Here is a 22,118-nt window from a genome sequence, read left to right as displayed (position 1 = left end):
AAATACATTATTTTTGGAACATGAATTGATTGTTTTTTATAATTAAGAAATAGAGTACTCATATAGGATATAGTTATGAATCAGAGGTTTATAAAGCTTTTCTGAAGTTCTTTTTAGTTCATATAGGAAAGAATAGCTCAGAAAAATAACATACCCATCTGCTTTATGGTTTTAATTTCTTCCAATTCTAAAGTATAAAAGTGGCTGGGCACAGTGGCTCACTCTTGTAATCCCAGCACTTTGAGAGGCTGAGGTGAGTGGATCATTTGAGGTCAGTAGTTTAAGACCAGCCTGGCGAACATGATGAAATGCCGTCTCTATGAAAAAAATGCAAAAATTAGCCAGGCATGGTGGCAGGCTCCTGTAATCCCAGATACTCGAGAGGCTGAGGCAGGAGAATCACTTGAACCTGGGAGGCAGAGGTTGCAGTGAGCCAAGATTGTGCCACTGCACTCCAGACTGGGTGACAGCGAGACTCTGTCTCAAAATACATACATAAACTATAGGGGTGAGGTTATATATTGCCAATTAAACCAGAGTATGCTTCTTGTTTGAAGGGGGTGCTACTAACAAATGAGTTCAACTAACTTTATGGTGTGGTAGTAGGTAAAGTTTTTGGTAAATTGGCTCAAGATCCGTCAGAATAACATACTATCTTTTAGTAATAGAGAAGACTAGCCCCAAATGTAGACATATACTTAAAATAGAAATGTATACAGCTTTGGTAGAATGTATATATCTGAAGAAACTTATGAGTTGTCCCCACCCCCCTCCTTTTTTGTTATTAAAAGGAGATCTCTTTTCAGAGGTCGAAGACGACGAGAAGATGACAAGATCTCAGTAAGTTTTTTAAAACTTTTAATTATATTGAGTTTTTTTTCTCTTCTGTAATTTACTGGAATTGACTTATGGTCTTCCTTTTTGGGTTTTTGTTTTATTGATTCTAGCCTTCAGCAAAGGCCTTGGCCTCCCAAAGTGCTGGGATTACACGTGTGTGCCACTGCGCCCAGCCCAACAAATCTTTTTTTAGCATTTCATTGTAGCATTCCACATGACTTCTCAAGTGGCCCTCAACAATTTGGAATAAGAGATTAGGCTGGGCGTGGTGACCCACACCTATAAGCCCAGCATTTTGGGAAGCCAAGGCAGAAGTCAGGAGTTAAAGACCATTCTGGCCAACTTGGTGAAACCTCATCTCTACTAAAAATACAAAAATTAGCTGGGCATGGTGGCTCATGCCTGTAGTCCCAGCTACTCAGGAGGCTGAGTCAGGAGAATCACTTGAACCTGGAAGGCTGAGGTTGCAGTGAGCTGTGATCGTACCACTGCACTCCAGCCTGAGCGACAGAGCAAGACTCTGTCTCCAAAAAACAAAAAACAGATATTAGATTTGGGGTTTATTCAATATGTTGTAAATGTCATGATTGATGACTAAACATTGGGGTGAAAGAAAAGAAAAACAGGTATGCCTTCCAGTAGGTAGATCGTAATAGAGGATCTCTTATGCAGGAGGGAGATTTTAGCTGGGAATAAAATTTTGGATTTGTAAGCCTTCACATAGTAATTGGAGTGATAAGCTCATGCAGGGTACTCTCCTTAGAGTGATGAAGGTGGTCTAATATGGAACTTTGGGGAATAAAGCAGCAGTGTTGGGTTGAAAATGAGTATGCAGCATGCTGGGTTTTTTTTGTTGTTTGTTTTGAGACAAAGTCTTGCTCCGTAGCCCAGGCTGGAGTACAGTGGCATGAACTGAAATCCTGTCTCTACTCAAAATACAAAATTTAGCTGGGCATGGTGACACATGCCTGTATTCCCAGCTACTCGGAAGGCTGAGGCAGAAGAATTGCTTGAATCCAAGAGGCAGAGGTTGCAGTGAGCTGAGGTTGTGCCACTGCACTCCAGTCTGGCAACAGAGCCAGACTCTGTTTTTTTTTTTTTTTTTTTTTTTTTTGAGACGGAGTTTCACTCATGTTACCCAGGCTGGAGTGCAATGGCGCGATCTCGGCTCACCGCAACCTCCGCCTCCCGGGTTCAGGCAATTCTCCTGCCTCAGCCTCCTGAGTAGCTGGGATTACAGGCACGCACCACCATGCCCAGCTAATTTTTTGTATTTTTAGTAGAGACGGGGTTTCACCATGTTGACCAGGATGGTCTCGATCTCTTGACCTCGTGATCCACCCGCCTCGGCCTCCCAAAGTGCTGGGATTACAGGCTTGAGCCACCGCGCCCGGCCAGACTCTGTTTTAAAAAAAAAAAAAAAAGAAAAATTAGCTCCCAAGGAAAGAATGATTAACACACCAAATGCTGTAGTGAGGTCAGGAAAAAGAGTCTGTCAGATTTGCATTGTTGAAAGCATTGGTAACACCTAAAATCATTTTAGTAGAGTGATGACAAAGTGGAGGAAATAAAACAAGTAAGAGTGAATATAGGGTGATAGACAGGAGGGAAGCATGAGTTTTTTAAACATGTTATATAGAAGAAGGATATTGTTCTCTCAAGATACATAGATGGAGAAAGTTGGTGATGGTTGGATGCAGGGGCTTAATCCTGTAATCCCAGCACTTTGGGAAGCCAAGGAGAGAAGATCACTTAAGCTTAAGAGTTCGAGACCAGCCTGGATAGCTTAGTGAACCCTTGTCACTACTAAAAAATAAAAATTTAACCAGGTGTGGGGGCACGCACAGCTACTCCAGATGCATAAAAGGCCAGGAGAATTACTTGAACGCAGGCAGTCAAGTCTGTAGTCAGTTATGGTTGTGTCATTGCATTTCAGCCTGGGAAACAGATCAAGATCCTGACTCAAAAAAAAAAAAAAAAGGGCTCATAGCAAATTTAGGTAAAGTGGATGTTTTTGTTAAGAAGATATAGCAAATTATGAAATGAATAGCGGAGACTGATTAGAAGGTTTAAGGAGTTTGGCAAAGTTTACAAAAGAAGCAGGTGTGAGAACTGACTAAAGAAAAGTAGAACTGATAAAGACTGATGAGAGCTCAAGGGAGATGCAAAACCAAGAATTTATATAGGGATACAGTTCTGTGCATTATAGAGGTTTTGTTTGCTTCTTTTCTTGCAGCTTTAAGCTCTGTGGCACAGGATTTGAGAATGAGATAGCCATGTTACCTATTTTGTTATTTGTCCATTTTAGAGATCTCATCCTTCAACAGCTGAATCAAAGGCTCCAACACCAAAGTTTGACCTACTGGCCTCAAATTTTCCACCTTTACCTGGAAGTTCATCAAGAATGCCAGGGGAACTCATTTTGGAGAATAGGATGTCTGATGTTGTTAAAGGTGTCTACAAAGAAAAGGTAAACACCCACAATCTAATATGAGTCTTACCTTATGAGACCATATTTAGGCTTTATTTGCAGTGTTATTATTTAAAATTTTATTTGCACTTAATGTACATTTCTATCATAGTTTTTATTTTTAGAGTTTTCAGCATACTTAGAGTGTTTTGGGTTTTTTTTTAATATATTCCCCATAAAGCTACACAAAGGCAATAAAATGTTTCTTGGTTTTTGCATGTCTTTTTTTTTTTTTTAAAGACGGGATCTCAGCTTACTGCAGTCTCTACCTCCTAGGTTCAAGTGATTCTTCTGCCTTAGCCACCCAAGTAGCTGGGACTACAGGGGTACACCACCATGCCTAGCTAATTTTTGTATTTAGTAGAGAAAGGGTTTCACCCTATTGTCCAGGCTGGTCTTGAATTCCTGACCCCAAGCAACCCAAGCGACCTGCCTGCCTTGGCCTCCCAAAGTGCTGGGATTACAGGCATGAGCCACCATGCCCAGCCTTGTATGTCTTTATATCAGTCAACTCAGCCTGGTAGAACTGATAACTGATTCATACAAGCTAAATGGTATCATTTCCATTTATGCACCTAAAATTCACCAGTGATGTAAATGAATTCTTTCAAATAATGGAAAATAGATGTCAAGAGGTTGAGATACCTCATCCTATGATTATTTGGTGTGTAGACCTCTCCATATTAGAAATCCTCATGTCTCACAAGTTTTCTCACTTTCTACTATTTAAATTCTAATTTAGTTTTTTAAAAAATTATTATTGTGGCCGGGCGCGGTGGCTCAAGCCTGTAATCCCAGCACTTTGGGAGGCCGAGGCGGGTGGATCACGAGGTCAAGAGATCGAGACCATCCTGGTCAACATGGTGAAACCCCGTCTCTACTAAAAATACAAAAAATTAGCTGGGCATGGTGGTACATGCCTGTAATCCCAGCTACTCAGGAGGCTGAGGCAGGAGAATTGCCTGAACCCAGGAGACGGAGGTTGCGGTGAGCCGAGATCGTGCCATTGCACTCCAGCCTGGGTAACATGAGTAAAACCCCCTCTCAAAAAAAAAAAAAAAAAAAAAAAATTATTATTGTAATAGCACAAGTGTATAGTATATTTAGGCTTTTAATGAAAAAACACCAGTCCCCTGCAACTACATTCAACTCCTTAACTATTTCTCCCAACTTTTATTCCTTTATTTCTCTCTCTCTCTCTCTCTTTTTTTTTTTTTTTTTTTTTTTTTTTTTTTTTTTTTTTTTTTTTTTTGAGACAGAGTCTCGCTCTGTTGCCCAGGCTGGAGTGCAGTGGTACAATCTCAGCTCACTGCAACCTCTGCCTCCTGGGTTTAAGCCATTCTCCTGCCTCAGTCTCCAGATAGCTGGGACTACAGGCATGCACCACCACATCTGGCTAATTTTTTTGTATTTTTAGTAGAGACGGGGTTTTACCATATTGGCCAGGTTGGTCTCGAACTCTTGACCTCGTGATCCATCCATCTCGGCTTCCCAAAGTGCTGTGATTACAGGGGTGAGCCACCGCGCCTGGCCTATTCCTTTATTTCTAATTAACATTCTTTTATTGTAACCTGGGCTTTTCCATTTTCCACAGTGTCTGTAAACTTCACATTCTCAAGCTAAAGATTTAGCTCTCTTAAACCAACATACTCATGCTTTCCCCATCCTCCTGATATATTGTACTTCATTATATCTAAGATATCATCAATTATAAATCACCCATTATTTTAGTATCTCTAAGAAAGTAAAAGATGTTGCTAGTTACACTAGGATGCACCATCCTTTGTAAGTCACATATCAGCATTACATATTTTTTTCACGGCTGAGACTCAAACAACATATACTATGATTGTTTGTTGTACACTCTCAGTGCCCTACTGCATAGCTGTGTTCCTGGGCCTTGTCTTTACCATCACCCTGGGAATTTTCCTTACTCTTCCTTTATCATATCCCCATTTTTTCCTCACTCTTGTTTGACTCTCTTATATTAGGGTGGTTCACATTTTCCACAGTCATGAAGTATAAGTTTCTTGCATTCTGAAAATGTTTTTCTTCTCTCAAATTGATCAGTAGTTCATTTCTATATTGGGATCTCCATTAGAAATCATTTTCCCTTGGAATTTTGAAGGTATTATTCCACTGTCATCTTTCTTTAAAAAAATATTGTGACATGTAGTCGTTACTTCATAAATTCTTCGGAGGCCAAGGGCGGGCAGATCACCAGTGGTCAGGAGTTTGAGACCAGCCTGACTACCATGGAGAAACACTGGCTCTACTAAGAGTACAAAAAAAATTAGCCAGGCGTGGTTGTGGGCGCCTGTAATCCCAGCACTTGGGAGGCCAAGGCAGGAGAATTGCCCGAACCCAGGAGACAGAGGTTGCAGTGACCTGAGCAGAGGTAATAATAATAATTAAAAAATAATAACTTACAAACCATTATTAGCTTGTAAGCAATAAACAAGTTGAAGGCTAGATTTGGCCTTGCAGATCTTAGTTTGCCAACCCCTGCCCTACGTGATAAAACGGTGTGCCTGTTTTTGAACATATTATAAATGGAATTGTACAGTATGTATTATTCTGTTACTTCTTTAATTCTGTGTGAAATGAAACGATTCATCACTGTTGATACAGATTATTGTTCATTTTGAACTATTGTGTAATATTCTATTGTTGGAAATAAAACATTTATTCATTGTACTGTTAATGGACATTTTGCCATTATAAATCTTCAAGTGAGGAAGAACTTTTTGAGGATATATACATCAGCTTGTGTTCTTTTAAAATTTTTTTCTGACGGGCGCGGTGGCTCAAGCCTGTAATCCCAGCACTTTGGGAGGCCGAGGCGGGTGGATCACGAGGTCAAGAGATCGAGACCATCCTGGTCAACATGGTGAAACCCTGTCTCTACTAAAAAATACAAAAAATTAGCTGGGCATGGTGGTGCGTGCCTGTAATCCCAGCTACTCAGGAGGCTGAGGCAGGAGAATTGCCTGAACCCAGGAGGCGGAGGTTGCGGTGAGCCGAGATTGTGCCATTGCACTCCAGCCTGGGTAACATGAGTGAAACTCTGTCTCAAAAAAAAAAAAAAAAAAAAATTTTTTTTCTTTCTCCCTAGACTGCTCAGCAGGATCTTTTAAAATTTTAAAGTCTTTCAACTATTTTTTGAGATGGAGTCTTGCTTGTTGCCCAGGCTGGAGTACAGTGGCATGATCTCCGCTCAATGCAACCTTCGCTGCCCAGGTTCAAGCGATTCTCGTGCCTCAGCCTCCCAAGTGGCTTGGGACTATAGGCGCCACCATGCCAGCTAATTTTTGTATTTTTAGTAAAGACAAGGTGTCACCATGTTAGCTAGGCTGGTCTCAAACTCCTGACCTCAGATGATCCACCCACCTCAGCCTCCCAAAGTGCTAGAATTACAGGCGTGAGCCACTATGCCTGGTCAGTCTTTCAGGTTTTTAAGAAACAGACTCATGTATTTTTTACATATTCTGCATACTAATCCTTTGTCACATATAGTTACATATAGTACAAATAATCTTTCACTTCTATGGTTTCTTTTCAGTCTTTAGTGCCTGTAGGTGGAAACAACTTCTTAATTTTAATATGGTACTATTAGTCTTTTCTTTATAGTGTGCTATTTTTATTTCATGCTTAGGAAATGATCTAGCTTCCATAGATTCTTTTGAGAACCCTAAGGGTGCCGATTCCTGATCTCTGACATGATTTTTTTCCCTTGTCTGGAGGTTTTTTGGGTCTTTTATTGATCCTTGGTTTCTGCAAAAAATTTTGATGATGTGTTTTGGAATGGCTTTGTGTTTTTTTGAGATAGAGTCTGTCTCCGTAGCTCAAGCTAGAATATAATGGGATGATCTTGGCTCACTGCAGCCTTCACCTCCCGGCTTCAAGCAATTCTCTCACCTCAGCCTCCATAGTAGCTGGGATTACAGGCACACACTACCACACTTGTTTAATTTTTTTGTATTTTCAGGAGAGACGGGGTTTTGTTATGTTGGCCAGGCTTGTCTCGAACTCCTGGCCTCTGGTGATCTGCCTGCCTTGGCCTCCCAAAGTGCTGGCATTACAGCCGTGAGCCCAGCCCCAGCCTGTTTTTCACAGATTAACCTTAGCAGCTTAATGGCTCTTATTCATTTCAGCGAATGCTTGGTAGACCCTTTCAATCAGGAAATGCAAGTCTTTCTCTGCTGGGAAATTTTTTGGTATAATCTCTTTGATAAATTCTCACCTGTTTTCTCTCTTGAAATCTTAATTTGGTGTTGAACTTTATAGGTTACTTTTGTTTTTTTGTTTTTTTTTTTTTTCTATTGAGATGAAGACTCGCTCTATCTCTCAGGCAGGAGTGCGGTGGTGCAATCTTGACTCACTGCAACCTCTGCCTCCCGGGTTTAAGCAGTTCTTCCACCCTCAGCCTCCCCAGTACGTGGAATTACAGGTGCGTGCCACTATGCTCAACTAATTTTTGTATTTTTGGTAGGACCGTTTCACCATGTTGGCCAGGCTGGTCTTGAACTCCTGACCTCAGGCGATCCACCCACCTTGGCCTCCCAAAGTGCTTGGATTACAGGTGTGAGCCACCGCCACCAGACCTTACTTAAGTTTAACTCTTTTTGAGATGGGATCTCTGTCACCCAGGATAGAGAACAGTGGCATGATCTTGGCTTCTTGCCGGCTTGATCTCTAGGTTCAAGCAGTCCTTCTGCCTCAGCCCCCCAAGTATCAGGGGTTACAAGTGTAGGCCACCATGCTGGGCTAATTTTTGTGGAGATAGGGCTTTGCCACATTGCCCAGGCTGCTCTTGAACTTCTGAGCTCAAGTGGTCTGCCCACCTTGGCCTCTCAAAGTGCTAGGATTACGGGGATGAGCCACTGCACCTGGCCTTTCTTAAAACCTTTTTTTGTTTGTTTTTTAGATGGAGTTTTGCTTCGTTGCCCAGGCTGGAGTGCAGTGGTGTGATCTCAGCTCACTGCAATCACTGCCTCCTGGGTTCAAACGATTGTCTTGCCTCAGACTCCCGAGTAGCTGGGACTACAGATGTGGTGGCACACACCCGGCTACTTTTTTTGTATATTTAGTAGAGACAGGGTTTCACCATGTTGGCCAAGCTGGTGTCAAACTCCTATTCTCAAGTGATCTGCCTACCTCAGCCTCCCAAAGTCCTGGGATTACAGGCGTCAGCTACCATGTCTGGCCTAAACCTCTGTTTTTATCTTTGTTCTTATTTATATTTTCTGCAAAGTTTTTCTGAACATTATCTTCTAATCCTATTGAACATTTTATTTCATCCATCAGTTTTAATTTCTAGGGCTCTTTTCTAGATTCTATGCCTGCAGTATAAATATACATAACAGCGTTTACCACATTTTTTTAATATACCGTCTTAACCATTTTGTGTGTACAGCTTAGTAGTAGTATTAAGTACATTCACATGGTTGTGCAGCTAACTCTAGAACTCTTTTATCTTGTAAAATTAAAACTCTATACCCATTAAACCATTCCCTCTTTCTCCCTTCTCCTATCCTTTAGCAACCACCATTCTACTTTGTGTCTCTGAATTGACTACCTTAGTAATTCATATAAGTAGAATCATACAGTATTTGTCTTTCTATGACTGGTTTATTTTACTTAACATCCTCAAGCTTCATTCATGTTGAGCATTAATCAAGATTTCATTTATTTATTTTTTTAATGCAGCCTACAAACGTTAGTTTTTTTTTCTTTTCCTTTTTTTTTTTTTTTTTTTTTTTTTTTGACAGTCTTACTCTGTTCCCAGTAGGGAGTGAGTGGCGCTGTCCTATTATGGCTCACTGCAGCAGCCCCAACCTCCTAGGCTCACGTGATCCTCTCAAGTAGCAGGGACAACCTGTGGACACCCCCACACCCTACCTAAATATTTTATTTTATTTTATTTTATTTTATTTTGTAGAGATAGGATCTTGCTATGTTGCCCAAGGCTGGTCTTGAACTCCTGGGCTCAAGCATTCCTCCCACTTCAGCCTCCCAATGTGCTGGGATTATAGCCATGAGCCACTGTACCCAGCCCTATATTTAACTTTTTAAGTAGCTGCCACATTGCTTTCTAAAGCAGTGCATCATTTTACATTACCACTCTTTATGTGTATGCATTTTAATGTTTTCATATCATCACCAACATTTGTTAATGTCTGTCTTTTTTACTGTAACCATCCTGTGGGTATGAAGTGATTTTTCATTGTAGTTTTTCTTTGCATTTTTTAATGACTAGTGATGTTGACCATCTTTTCATGTGCTTATTAGCCATGTGTATATCTTCTTTGGAAAAAGGCCTAAGTGTAATTTTGAAAAATGTTTTTACTTTAAGGATAATGAAGAGTTGAGAGTTAGTTGCCCAGTGCCTGCAGATGAGCAGACAGATTGCACTTCTGTCCAGCCACTCAATATGAGTACCAGTTCTCCATGTACTGCGGAACTTACTGCATTAAGGTACAAGTTTTAGAACAGAAAATCTTCAACCTAGGCCGGGCGTGGTGGCTCACACCTGTAATCCCAGCACTTTGGGAGGCTGAGGCAGGCGGATCACCTGAGGTCAGGAGTTCGAGACCAGCCTGATCAATATGGTGAAACCCTGTCTTAAAAAAAAAAATTTTTTTTTTTTAATAAAAAAAGGAAAAAAAAAATCTTCAACCTTAAATTACTTTTTCTGGCCGGGCACGGTGGCTCATGCCTGTAATCCCAGCACTTTGGGAGGCCGAGGCAGGTGGATAACCTGAGGTCAGGAGTTCAATACCAGTCTGGCCAACATGGTGAAACACCGTCTCTACTAAAAATACAAAATACAAAAATTAGCCGGACGTCGTAGTGGGCGCCTGTAATCCCAGCTACTGGGGAGGCTGAGGCAGGAGAATTGCTTGAACCCGGGAGGCAGATGTTGTAGTAAGCCAAGAGCACGCCACTGCACTCCAGCCTGGGTGACAGAGTGAGACTCCGTCTCCAAAAAAATTTTTTTAATTACTTTTTCTTCTGATTAGTTGCTCAACTGTTCCTTAATGCTATTCTGAGTCTAATTGCAAGCTCTCTTTTTTTTTTTTTTTTTTTTTTTTTTAGCACAACTCAGCAAGAAAAGGATCTAATAGAGGATTGCTCTGTTCAGAAGGATAGTCTCAACCAGATGACTATACCAGTTTCTCCTCCAAGTACTGCAAAGCCATCAAGGGCAAGTACTGCTTCACCATGTAATAGTAATCTGAATGCAGCTACAGCTGTGGCTCTACAGGTAATTTGAAGGTTTTAGTTTATATTTAAAAAAATGAAATAGATTAGTTTTTTTCACTTTAACACTTTGTTAGAGCAGAGTCATTTGGAAGTAGCCCAAATTGGGGCTGACTGTATCAGAAAGACACTTAAGGAATTTAAGGTCACTGCAAAGAGATGGAAAGTTTTAATCATGTTGAGGGAGTGAAGAACTTACTGTTGATTCTGTTTCCTTTCATTTTTTTTTTTTTCTGTTCATATGGTTAAGTGAAGCTTCTTCCAAACCCACATCAGGATGAATTTATCATTTTCGGGCTAACATAAAAAGGCCTTGTGCCTCTTGATATTCTTTTTGTTGTATATGTGATACTTAGCAAGTCTGTAAGTGGCCATTGAGAAGCCACTCCCACTTATTCAAGTTCCAGAATTGTCTTATAATTGTATAATTGGGAAAATACAGAAAAGGAGAATAAAACACAAAATTTACCTACATAATCCCTAGCATTTTAGTACAGCACCTTTTCAAATAGATTGAAAGGGCTATCTTCTCATTTAATAATGATAGTAATAATACTAAAATAGCAGCTACCATTTGAATGCTTACTACATATTATTAGGACTAGTGCTGAAGACTTTACATGCTTTATTCTGTTCTCACAACAGCTCTATTCTACCTTTTTCAGTTGAGGTAACTAAGACTTTTTATTAGTGTTCTGTTTATACCATTGGTTTCTAACTGCTCTGCTGGGATTCTTTTGGAATCTTCGGTTCTTTGTAGCAAGGAAACAGGAGCAGGACCATTTTATTTCATCATATGGCTATAGCATTATTAATTTAATCTGTCCTTTCCTGTTAGGCATTTAGGTCGTTTCCAGTTCTATCATCGTTATAAACAATGCTGACATGAATATCCTTCAGTTAAATTCCTCAAGTGAAGTTATTGTCTAATAAATAAATTGTTACAGATTGTACTACAGTACTCGAAGCAATATATATGAGAGTACTTTTTGCCCTTTTCTGGAAGATAACCTGTGGTTTTCTTGTGGTTAACACAGTTATTTTTGTACTTTATTATTTAGAGAATGTGTACCATAAATATTTTTTTTATCATCACTTCAAAGGAACCCCGAAAGTTAAGTTATGCTGAAGTGTGCCAGAAGCCCCCTAAAGAGCCATCTTCAGTTCTTGTGCAGCCACTACGAGAACTTCGCTCCAATGTAGTGTCTCCCACCAAAAACGAAGACAGTGGAGCTCCTGAGAAGTCCGTTGAGAAACTACATGAGAAGCCAGAAGCAAGGGCTAGTAAGGATTATTCTGGCTTCCGAGGCAATACCATTCCCAGGGGAGCAGCTGGAAAAATCAGGGAACAGAGACGCCAGTTTAGCCATAGGGCTATACCTCAGGGAGTGACTCGACGTAATGGCAAAGAGCAGTATGTGCCACCCAGATCACCAAAGTAAAAATCAACACAACTATTCAAAAACTTCTCTCTCTTCCAGTTAAACTTGAGCTGTGGCTATGTTGAACTGTTTTGGAGGGGAAGGGGTAGCCAGGAAGGAAACAAGAGAAAGTACGTCTTTAAATCATTATGGATTTTGGAGTTTTGAGTGATAGGATCCCAAAATTCATCTCTAATGTGATTTTTAAATGCTGGAGGATTCCAATCAATATAATATATATATACACACACACACACACACATATATATATATAAAAAGTATAATTTTTCTATTTTTGGTTTTGGTTTTAATTTGCAGAGATTTGCTGCCAGGAATCAATTTTGAGGGTTCAGATTTAGCTTGGAGGCAAAAAAAAAAAAAAAAGACATTATACATCCTTCAGTATAGGAGATGAGGGAGTGAGAGAAAATATTTTTTGAAGAAGCATTTCTGTAAAATTATAAATTTTTTAAATCTATTTAAAGTTTGGCTTGAAGAATGCCATCTCTGACTATATGGCCTTGTATTGCAAAGCAGATCAGTGGCTGGGGTGCCTGTTGTGAGTGTGAATGTGTACAAGAGTGATTGAAGCCAAATCTGTTTTCGTGTTAGTAAATGATTTGAAAACTGAATGTAATACTTGAGTAGATTTTTTCTAGTTTGAAATTTAGTCTTTTTGACCTTACTAATATTTCATTCAACAAGTTCTGAAACTCTGATTGTACTCTGAGATGTGACTACCAATCAGTTTGATATTCAAGGAAAGAATGGGGGTTATTCAAAAAACTGAAAATTTCATCTTGGATCTCAGTGCATAGGTCAAATGGATTTCAGAGGTTTAAGTTTCCCTGTGATTCCCTCTTCCCCGAAAATGGGAAACAAAATTTTTTTTCTTACTCCATTTGTTACTTTCTGTTCTTGGACTGCTTACCCGCAAAAGCAAAATAACCAACTACCTTCTGAATTGTATGTTTGTAATTGCTTTAACCAGTTTAGTCAAATCATATAAATTGTTCTAAATTTCAGATTTGAACATTGAATTATTTACTCTTCTGTTCACATATTTAGAATTTTAAATCCTAAGATGGTAGGGCAGACTGACCCTACAGTAATTTATGTGTTGTTAGTGTTAAAGATGAAACATTGTAATTGACTCTTAAGTGTTAAATAGTGTAGAAGTAATTTTTTTTTTTTTTTTTTACAAAAAAGGCTTAATTTTAGGGGGGACTTATTTCTGTTTACAATGTATATCACCTTTCTTCCCTCCTCTTCTCCCCCACACCCAAAAAACATAGTTTGGAACTCACTAAAACAGAACCAGCAAGTTGTGAGATTAAAGATAAGAAAGATGGTTGAAGAAAATTAATGCATAATTTCTCAGTGAATAAAATTGTAGCTCTCATATACTAAATAGATGAGTTTACATGTTGTTGTTTAGAAAATGGATAAAATATTAAAACCGTGTTCTGTCTATGTTAAGTCATGCTGTATTCAGAGCTCTATGTAAGGTGGGTTTTATTTTTCTTTTAAGGGATAGTTTGTAATAGTAAGAACTGTCCCATATGTTAGTGAATTACATATGTACAAATTGAAACTGTAAATTGTGAACACTGGAAAGCACCATGTGACATAGAGTAAACATCTTAGTAATATATTCAAGTGAATGTAAATGGTGGTTAAATTACATTGCTGTGAAATTCATCTTCCAATTCTAAGTTAAGCTTTGGAGATACGTATTAGTGGTTAACTATTAAGAGCTTTGAAAAACTGCACATATCTGTACAAGCCAGAATGAATTACTATTTCTTTGACTTATTATTAGCTTGGCAGTTGCTTTTGATTTGATTGTTTTATGACATGATATACTATATTTACTCAGTTTGAAACTATTCATTTCTACACACTATTTTTTAAAATCACCTACTAGGTGAAAAATACAATAAAACTACCTGTGCTGAAATTTGGGGGGAAGTTTAGGTCCTTTAAGAAAAACATATTAATCACTGACTACATCTATGATTTTTAAAAATGCTTATTTTGGTTTCCTAAGAATGCAGTTGGTGGAAATGATAAACATTTTAAGTGTTAACATCCTTTGAATGCATTGGATTTCAGAGAATAAAAATTTTGTAAAAATCACTTGGTAAGGATTATAAACTTAATTACTGCACTTAAAATGAAACATTACTTTTTCTAAACAATGTGTCACAAATGTGGGCCTGTATTACTTGTATGCTTGTGTGACTTACTATTAGTCCACCAACTTCTAAAAATTTAAATGGCCTAATAAAACACAAGAAAAGGGCCTTCTTTTAGAAGAAAACAAGTATATTTTTTTGCTTTTTTTTCAAATGTTATTGAAAGTAGAAATTTAATTTGAAGATAGAGCCTTTTAAAAAATGTGCTTAAGACATAATGTTTTTAATTTAATTTGCCTCATTACATCTAATAGTTCCCATTTGATGGGATATGTAGGGAAGAGTGAGTGTGTGTATGTGTGTGTAATATTTATATATATTCACAGTATGTATTTAGCATTTATTTTATTACAGCAGATTTAAAGTTTGTATCTAAATAATGCCTGTGAGTTGTGTGAAGCTGTTGGCTTTTTTCCAACATTACTCTGTAACTAATGAGGTTGGATATTCATTGTAGTTTATTTATTTGGTTCTTTAGATGGAGGAATTTAAATATCAAATTTTTCTCTTCACCTTTATGACTTGACATTTTCTTGGTCTGTTGGGGGCTAAAAGTAGGTATAAATGATATTGAATGTTTGATATAGTGATACTCTGCCATATTTCTTACTGCATGAAGAGAACAAGAGTCACACAAGTTCATCACTTTGCAATTCAGAGAAGGTACATAGAGACATTGCAAAACCTGTCTCCATTTGCTATCCTGATAATTAAGATTTTCATAATATCTAGGGCTTGTCTCTGAGTAATTTTAATTTTGCCAAATACACTGATATTTAATTAAAATAGTGATCCATCTAAGTTTTTTTCAACTGGATTTTGAGGAAGATAAGACCTTTCAATGATAAGGTTTTGTTGTGGTAATTATCTTATGTGCTGAATTTGCAGATGATCAGATGCCATGCAGAGTTCTGATTTATTTTTGTTTCCTAAAATTAAGATAGCTTAAATATTGTTTCACATTCCTTTTTCTTTTTTAAATAACCAGGTTTGCTTTGGAGAGGCTTAATGATGGAATGTTAGCATCTTCACTAGGGTAAAGGAGAACAAAAAGGATGTTGCTGGAACATAAAAATAGTATGTAAAAGTTAATGAACAGTTCTCTAGTTTTATTGGTTATGGCCTTAATAATTAGTCTCTTGGCTTAAATGTCCACTGGTTTTACTTCAACACAGTTGAACAACACTGGGGTTAAGTCACATTAAGTCTCTGATATTTATGCTGGCAATATATATTAACCATATTTAAAAAGTACCAATTTTGTTTTGTTTTTACAGAAAAGAAAACTCAAAAGAACAGTGTATTCCTTTTGAGGGGCTTTTGTAAATTCTTAACTAACATATGATGGGTTTTTTTCCTAATTTTTTATATTTCCTTAAAATTTTGGTGGCCATTAATTTAACTTTAGGCTTTTGGGCATATGCTAGTCTGAGCTTCCAAAAAGATACGTACGTGTTTCTCTTTTCATGAGCTGAATGAGGGTATTTTAAGAAGTTGAAAGATAATTTATTTTCAAGTTGTGAGTAAATTCTCTTTTAAAATTCACCTGATTATTAAATAACTTAAAATTTATTTTTAAAAGATGACAACTTTTTATGAATCGTCGAGTAGACAGCTCCTAGAAGTGTAACTCAGATATTAGTGGGCTGTGTATTAAATGGTTTTGTTTTCAGTTTTGCAGCACAGAACACTGTTGAAATATCCATATCAACTTGATTTTTTTTAACCTAAATCAGGTGTCCTTTGACATCTCTTAAATGTTGGGGGTGGGGGTCAGAGCCGGTTATCAGGCTTCTATTTTGTTGATTGCTTAGATTTGTTCCTGTTGTCAAAATTGTCGCCCCCAAAATTGGTGTGGCACATGCTCATGCATAAAATGTTAAAATGAGTACATCCTTGTATTTGTATTTGTTTCAACATCCCCAAGGTGCTATGGGAAATTAAAGTAACAAAATTAGAAAAAAAATAAAATTATTAAAAAGCAGAACTGGTTTCCTTTTCTCTAGGTGTGGTGTATGTCTAATGACTACTTCTGTTTACCTCTCAGTTTTATATGTTGCCATCACTAACTCTATTATTCTGGTCTAAGCTGTTTTTTGGTTGGTGAAGGGAGTGGGAAGTAATGTGTTTCACATAAAACAAGGGCAGAGGCCGGGCGCGGTGGCTCACGCTTGTAATCCCAGCACTTTGGGAGGCCGAGGCGGGTGGATCACGAGGTCAAGAGATCGAGACCATCCTGGTCAACATGGTGAAACCCCGTCTCCACTAAAACTACAAAACATTAGCTGCGCATGGTGGCGCGTGCCTATAATCCCAGCTATTCAGGAGGCTGAGGCAGGAGAATTGCTTGAACCCAGGAGGCAGAGGTTGCAGTGAGCCAAGATCGCACCATTGCACTCCAGCCTGGGTAACGAGCGAAACTCCATCTCCAAAAAAAAAAGGGCAGAGAGACAAGATTCAGCTTTATGATCCTGGGATTTTCTTATAATTATTTTAGTGTCAGAAGCAGTTATTAAAGGTGGGGGAAAGGCTGGGCATGGTGGCTCACACCTGTAATTCCTGCACTTCGGGAGGCCAAGGTGGGCTGATCACCTGAGGTCAGGAGTTAAAGACCAGCCTGGCCAACATGGTGAGATCCCGTCTCTATTAAAAATACAAAAATTAGCCGGGCGCGGTGGCTCAAGCCTGTAATCCCAGCACTTTGGGAGGCCAAGGCGGGTGGATCACAAGGTCAAGAGATCGAGACCATCCTGGTCAACATGGTGAAACCCCGTCTCTACTAACAATACAAAACATTAGCTGGGCATAGTGGCGCGTGCCTGTAATCCCAGCTACTCAGGAGGTTGAGGCAGGAGAATTGCCTGAACCCAGGAGGTGGAGGTTGCGGTGAGGCAAGATCACGCCATTGCACTCCAGCCTGGGTAACAAGAGCTAAACTCCGTCTCAAAAAAAAAAAAAAAATACAAAAATTAGCTGGGTGTGGTGGTGGGCACCTGTGATCTCAGCTACTTGGGAGGCTGAGGCAGGAGAATCGTTTGAACCTGGAAGAGGGAGTTTGCAGTGAGCCAAGATCACACCATGGCACTCCAGCCTGGGTGACAAGTGAAACTCAGTCTCAAAATAAATAAAGGAGGAAAAAGACGAGGTGCAGTGGCTCACACCTGGAATCCCAGCACTTTAGGAGACTGAGGTGCAAGGATCACTTGAGGCTGTGAGTTCAAGACCAGCCTGGGCAATATATCAACCCCATCCCTACAAGTGGTAAACACCTATAGTCTCAGCTAATAACCTAGAGGGTGAAACGGGAGGATTGCTTGACCCCAGAAGTTAAAGGCGGCAGTGAGCTATGATGGTGTAAGTGCACTGAAGCCTGGGCAAAAGAGCAAGATCCCATCTCAAGAAAAGAAAATAGTGATTGGGGAACAGGAATCATGGTAATGTGTAGCTTAAAGATTGTACCTTTGCCACGTGTGGTGTCTCACACCTGTATTCCCAGCACTTTGGGAGGCCGAAGTGGGCAGATCACCTGAGGTTGGGAATTCCAGACCAGCCTGATCAACATGGAGAAACCCTGTCTCTACTAAAAATGTAAAATTAGCCAGGCGTGGTAACCCATGCTTGTAATCCCAGCTACCTGGGAGGCTGAGGCAGAAGTGCTTGAAGGCGGGAGGCCGGGAGGCAGATGTTGCAGTAAATTGAGATCATGCCATGGCACTCCAGCCTGGGCAACAAAAAGGAAATTCCCTCTCAAGAAAAAAAATATATATATACCTTCATGGAACAGATTGTGGCCTCATTTGAGTATGTCAGTATCAAGCCTAGCTAGAGAGTATTTGGGGCTTCTCGGAGGGAAAATTGACTAGGAAATTTAAATTAGTTTTAATTTTTTTTTAAATGCTTTAAAGCAAAAGTGGAAAAGCTAAGTCAGTCTCTGGCTTTTTAACAGGTATCTGTAAATTATTGTGACACTTTTTACTGAATATATATTGCTAAAAAATAATGTAGCCAGGTGCCGTGGCTCGCGCCTATAATCCCAGCACTCTGGGAGGCCAAGACGTGTGTATCAGCTGAGGTCAGGAGTTAGAGACCAGCCTGACTAACATGGTGAAATCCCATCTCTACTCAAAATATAAAAATTAGCCAGGCATGGTGGCTCATGTTACTCTGGTGTCTGAGGCACGAGAATCACCGGGAGGCAGAGGTTGCAGTAAGCGGAGATCCCGCCACTGCAGTCCAGCCTGGGTGACAGGGCAAGTCTCTGTCTCCCAAAAAAAAAAAAAAAGGAGTGGTGTTTTATGGCTATTATGCCACAGTTTATTCTGAAGTTGTCATAAATGAATATTTATTTACTTTTGAGATTGAGTCTTGCTCTTTCTCCAGGCTGGAGTGCAGTGGTACAAGCTTGGCTCCCTGCAACTGCCGCCTCCTGGGTTCAAGTGATTCATTCCCCCGCCTCAGCCTTCCAAGTAGCTGGGACTACAGGCATGTGCCAACACACCTGGCCAATTTTTTAAAAAATTTTTTATTTTAGTAGATACAGGGTTTCACCATGTTGGCCAGGATGGTCTCAATCTCCTGACCTCATGATCCGCGTGCCTCGGCCTCCCAAAGGGCTGGGATTATAGGCGTGAGCCACCACGCCCAGCTTGAAGTGAATTTTTTAATGGTAGAACTCTTTTTTTTTGGGGGGGGGGGGGTGTTGAGACAGTCACTCTGTCACCCAGTCTGGATTGCAGTGGATCAATCTCAGCTCACTGCAACCTCTGCCCCCCAGGTTCAAGCGATTCTCCTGCCTCAGCCTCCGGAGTAGCTGGGAATACAGGCACATGTCACCGTGACTGGCTAATTTTTGTAATATTACTAGAGATGGGATTTCACCATGTTGGCCAGGCTGGTCTCGAACTCCTGACCTCGAGTGTTCCACCCACCTTGGCCTTCCAAAGTGCGGAATTACAGGAGTGACCTACCACTGCCTGGGCGTGGTGGGTCATGCCTGTAATTGTGGCCTAATTTCAAATTCTCAGAACTATTTACTATTTTACCAAGTTATGTAATATGGATACATTTGTAGATATACCTTAAGGTAACAGACTTAATATGAGCATTCACTTTAATAATTACTTAGCTTTTTAAGTAGCATTGCCTTTAGCTAAACTTTTAATTTGCAAATGAACAATTATTTATGTTAAGGAAGATAGCTAATGTCAGTGAGCAAAGTTGTGCTGGTAATGACAGGTTTCTGGGGGTTAAGTGCTAACAAAGCCTTAGGGGACTTACGTCAGTGTTTTAGTCTATTTATTTGGCCAAGAAATGAGGGGTGCATAACTTAAATTTTATATAAAGAGCACAGTATTCCTTTTAGTGGACCCAAAACCAAATTGGTAAACTCAAGTACACTCTCGTGTTGTATTTTAAATGAGTGATTTTGCAGTTTCATTACATACACCTTATATTTAACTACACTTGTTAGAAAATATTACCCTAAATATTATATCTTCAAGTTTTAATTACATATTTCCTTTTTTGTTGTTGCTCATTCACCATCATATTCTGATATACCTGGAGGTTTTTTTAAATGAGAAGTCCTAACAGTTACTGGTAAAGAATTGTGAATTTTCTTAAAACCATAGTGTCTTTTGAAAGGAGAGAGAAGTGTTGTCACAAAAAAAAGTGTCTTTGGTTTGTAGGAGAATTTTAAGGAATTGGAATGTTTTCACTTTTTAAATATTGTTCCCAAATCAGCACCCCCAGTTTCTTACCTTTTTGTTTAAGACAAGATCTCACTCTCACCCAGGCTGGAGTGCAGTGGCACAGTTGTGGCTCATTGTAACCTCGAACTCTTGGGTTCTGGCAATCCTCCCACCTCAATCTCTGCAGCAGCTGGGACTACAGGCACAGGCCACCATGTCTGGCTAGTTTTAGTTTTGTTTTTTATTTATTTTGAGACAGCCTTGCTCTGTTGGACAGGCTGGAGTACAATGACACAGTCATGGCTCACCGTGATTCAAATATTGAATTGGCCTCCTGCATTCAAGTAATTCTCCCACCTCAGCCTCCCAAGTAGCTGAGACTACGGGTATGCTTCACCACACCAGCTAATTTTTCTTTTTCTTTCTTTCTTTTCTTTTTTTTTTTTTTTTTTTTTTGTTGGTGTTTGTAGAAATTGTCTCACTGTATTGCCCAGGCTGGTGTCCAACTCCTGGGCTCAAGCAATCCTACTGCCTTGGCCTCCGAAACTGCTGGTATTACAGGTTGAGCCACTGCAGCTGGCCCTAGTTTACCTTTTAAAATACATTTTTTAGACAGCCATTCATCAAAACTGAGGGTATTGATGGCATTGGAGCTAATCATGACGGAGTGTTTATTTAATCAGTATTGTATGCCATGTTCCAGACCCTGCTAGGCAGCAAAAATAGGATTCCTGCCCTTACGGTGCTTAGCATGAAAAAGTCATAAATAATTGCAAAATTTAGAACAATAGTAAATATGACAGGTGGATTCTGTCTGACAGTCTATGAGACTGGAGTAGAGGATGGTACAGGAAGGAATGCTCGGAGCAACTGAGAGGACATACATCTGAAAGGGTAGGAGTCAATTATATGAGCAGGTAGAGGGTGCCCTTAGATGTGAGGGAACAACCGATACCACTTTATGGAAGAATTGTAAGCTCCTGCAGTTACAGCATGGGGACTATTGTTCCATCTTCTACGATAAGGCTGGAGAAGTAGGTAAGAGCCAAACTCCTGGGATCTGAAGTGTGTGCTGTGGTACTGAGACACGGTGTCACTCTGGGGCTGAGGTGGGAGGATCACTTGAACCTGGTAGATGGAGAGTGCAGTGAGCCAAGATCACACCTCTGCACTCCAGCCAGGGGGATACAGTGAGACCACCTCAAAACAACAAAAAAATCTGCTCTGCAAAAGAGACTGTTGAGAGAAGAAAATACAAGCCACAGACTGGGGGAAAAATTGCAAAAGATGTATCTGATAAGTGACTGTCATCTAATATGCACAAAGAACTTAAAAAAATTTTTTTAATAAGCTGGGTGTGGTAGTGTGTACCTATAGTCCCAGCTACTTGGGAGAATGAGGTGGGAGGATCGCTTGAGCCTGGGAGTTTGAGGCTATAGTTCACTACAGCCTGGGTGATAGGGCTGGACCCTGTCTCAAAAAAAAGAAAAGTTATCTAAAGACCTTAACAACACCTTGTCAAAAAATACATATACATCGAAAATAAGTATCTGAAAAAGGTGCTCCATATTATATGTCATCAGGAAAACGTGAATTAAAACAACATACCTCTACACCTAATGAGAATAGCCAAAACTCAGAACACCGACACCATCAAATGCTAGCAGAATGTGGAGCAACATGACTTCCCATTTATTGCTGGTGGGAATGCAAAATGGTACAGCCACTTTGGAAGACCATTTGAGAGTTTTCCACAAAACTAAACATATCACCATGCGATCTAGCAATCATGTTTCTTAGTATTTACCCAAAGGAGTTAAAAATATGTTCATACAAAACCCTGTACATGGGGCTGGGTGTAGTGGTTCATGCCTGTAATCCCAGCATTTTGGGAGGCCAAGGTGGGCAGATGATGAGGTCAGATCAAGACCATCCTGGCCAACACGGTGAAACCCCGTCTCTACTAAAAATACAAAAATTAGCCGGGCATGGCAGCGCATGCCTGTGGTCCCAGCTACTTGGGAGACTGAGGCAGGAGAACTGCTTAAACTCGGGAGGCAGAGGTTGCAGCGAACAGAGATTGGGCCACTGCACTCCAGCCTGGGCGACAGAGCAAGACTCCGTCTTAAAAAAAAAAAACAACAGGGCCGGGCGCGGTGGCTCAAGCCTGTAATCCCAGCACTTTGGGAGGCAGAGGCGGGTGGATCACGAGGTCAAGAGATCGAGAACATCCTGGTCA

At 39.9% G+C, this 22,118-nt stretch overlaps 1 protein-coding gene across 12 annotated transcripts in view; it reads left to right on the top strand.

Annotated features, from left to right (window-relative positions):
* Nucleotides 1-16,173, top strand: part of LARP4 (La ribonucleoprotein 4) — an 85,485-nt gene extending 69,312 nt beyond the window's left edge. For 11 of the 12 annotated variants that reach the window (XM_032293616.1, XM_032293686.1, XM_032293651.1 and 8 more), the window contains 5 exons: nucleotides 792-840; nucleotides 3,146-3,307; nucleotides 9,663-9,784; nucleotides 10,406-10,574; nucleotides 11,674-16,173. In XM_032293616.1, coding sequence (XP_032149507.1) covers nucleotides 792-840; nucleotides 3,146-3,307; nucleotides 9,663-9,784; nucleotides 10,406-10,574; nucleotides 11,674-12,012 — 841 coding nt within the window. In that variant the 3' untranslated portion in view covers nucleotides 12,013-16,173. The remainder of the gene's footprint in view (nucleotides 1-791; nucleotides 841-3,145; nucleotides 3,308-9,662; nucleotides 9,785-10,405; nucleotides 10,575-11,673) is intronic. The other variant, XM_032293645.1, reaches the window with a different exon arrangement.
* The last annotated feature ends 5,945 nt before the right edge of the window (nucleotides 16,174-22,118 follow it).

This window comes from Sapajus apella, unplaced genomic scaffold (assembly GCF_009761245.1).
Source record: "Sapajus apella isolate SASKATOON/1434 unplaced genomic scaffold, GSC_monkey_1.0 scaffold2, whole genome shotgun sequence".
NCBI classification, from domain to species: Eukaryota; Metazoa; Chordata; class Mammalia; order Primates; family Cebidae; genus Sapajus; species Sapajus apella.
This window is presented reverse-complemented; position numbering and strand designations above follow the sequence as displayed.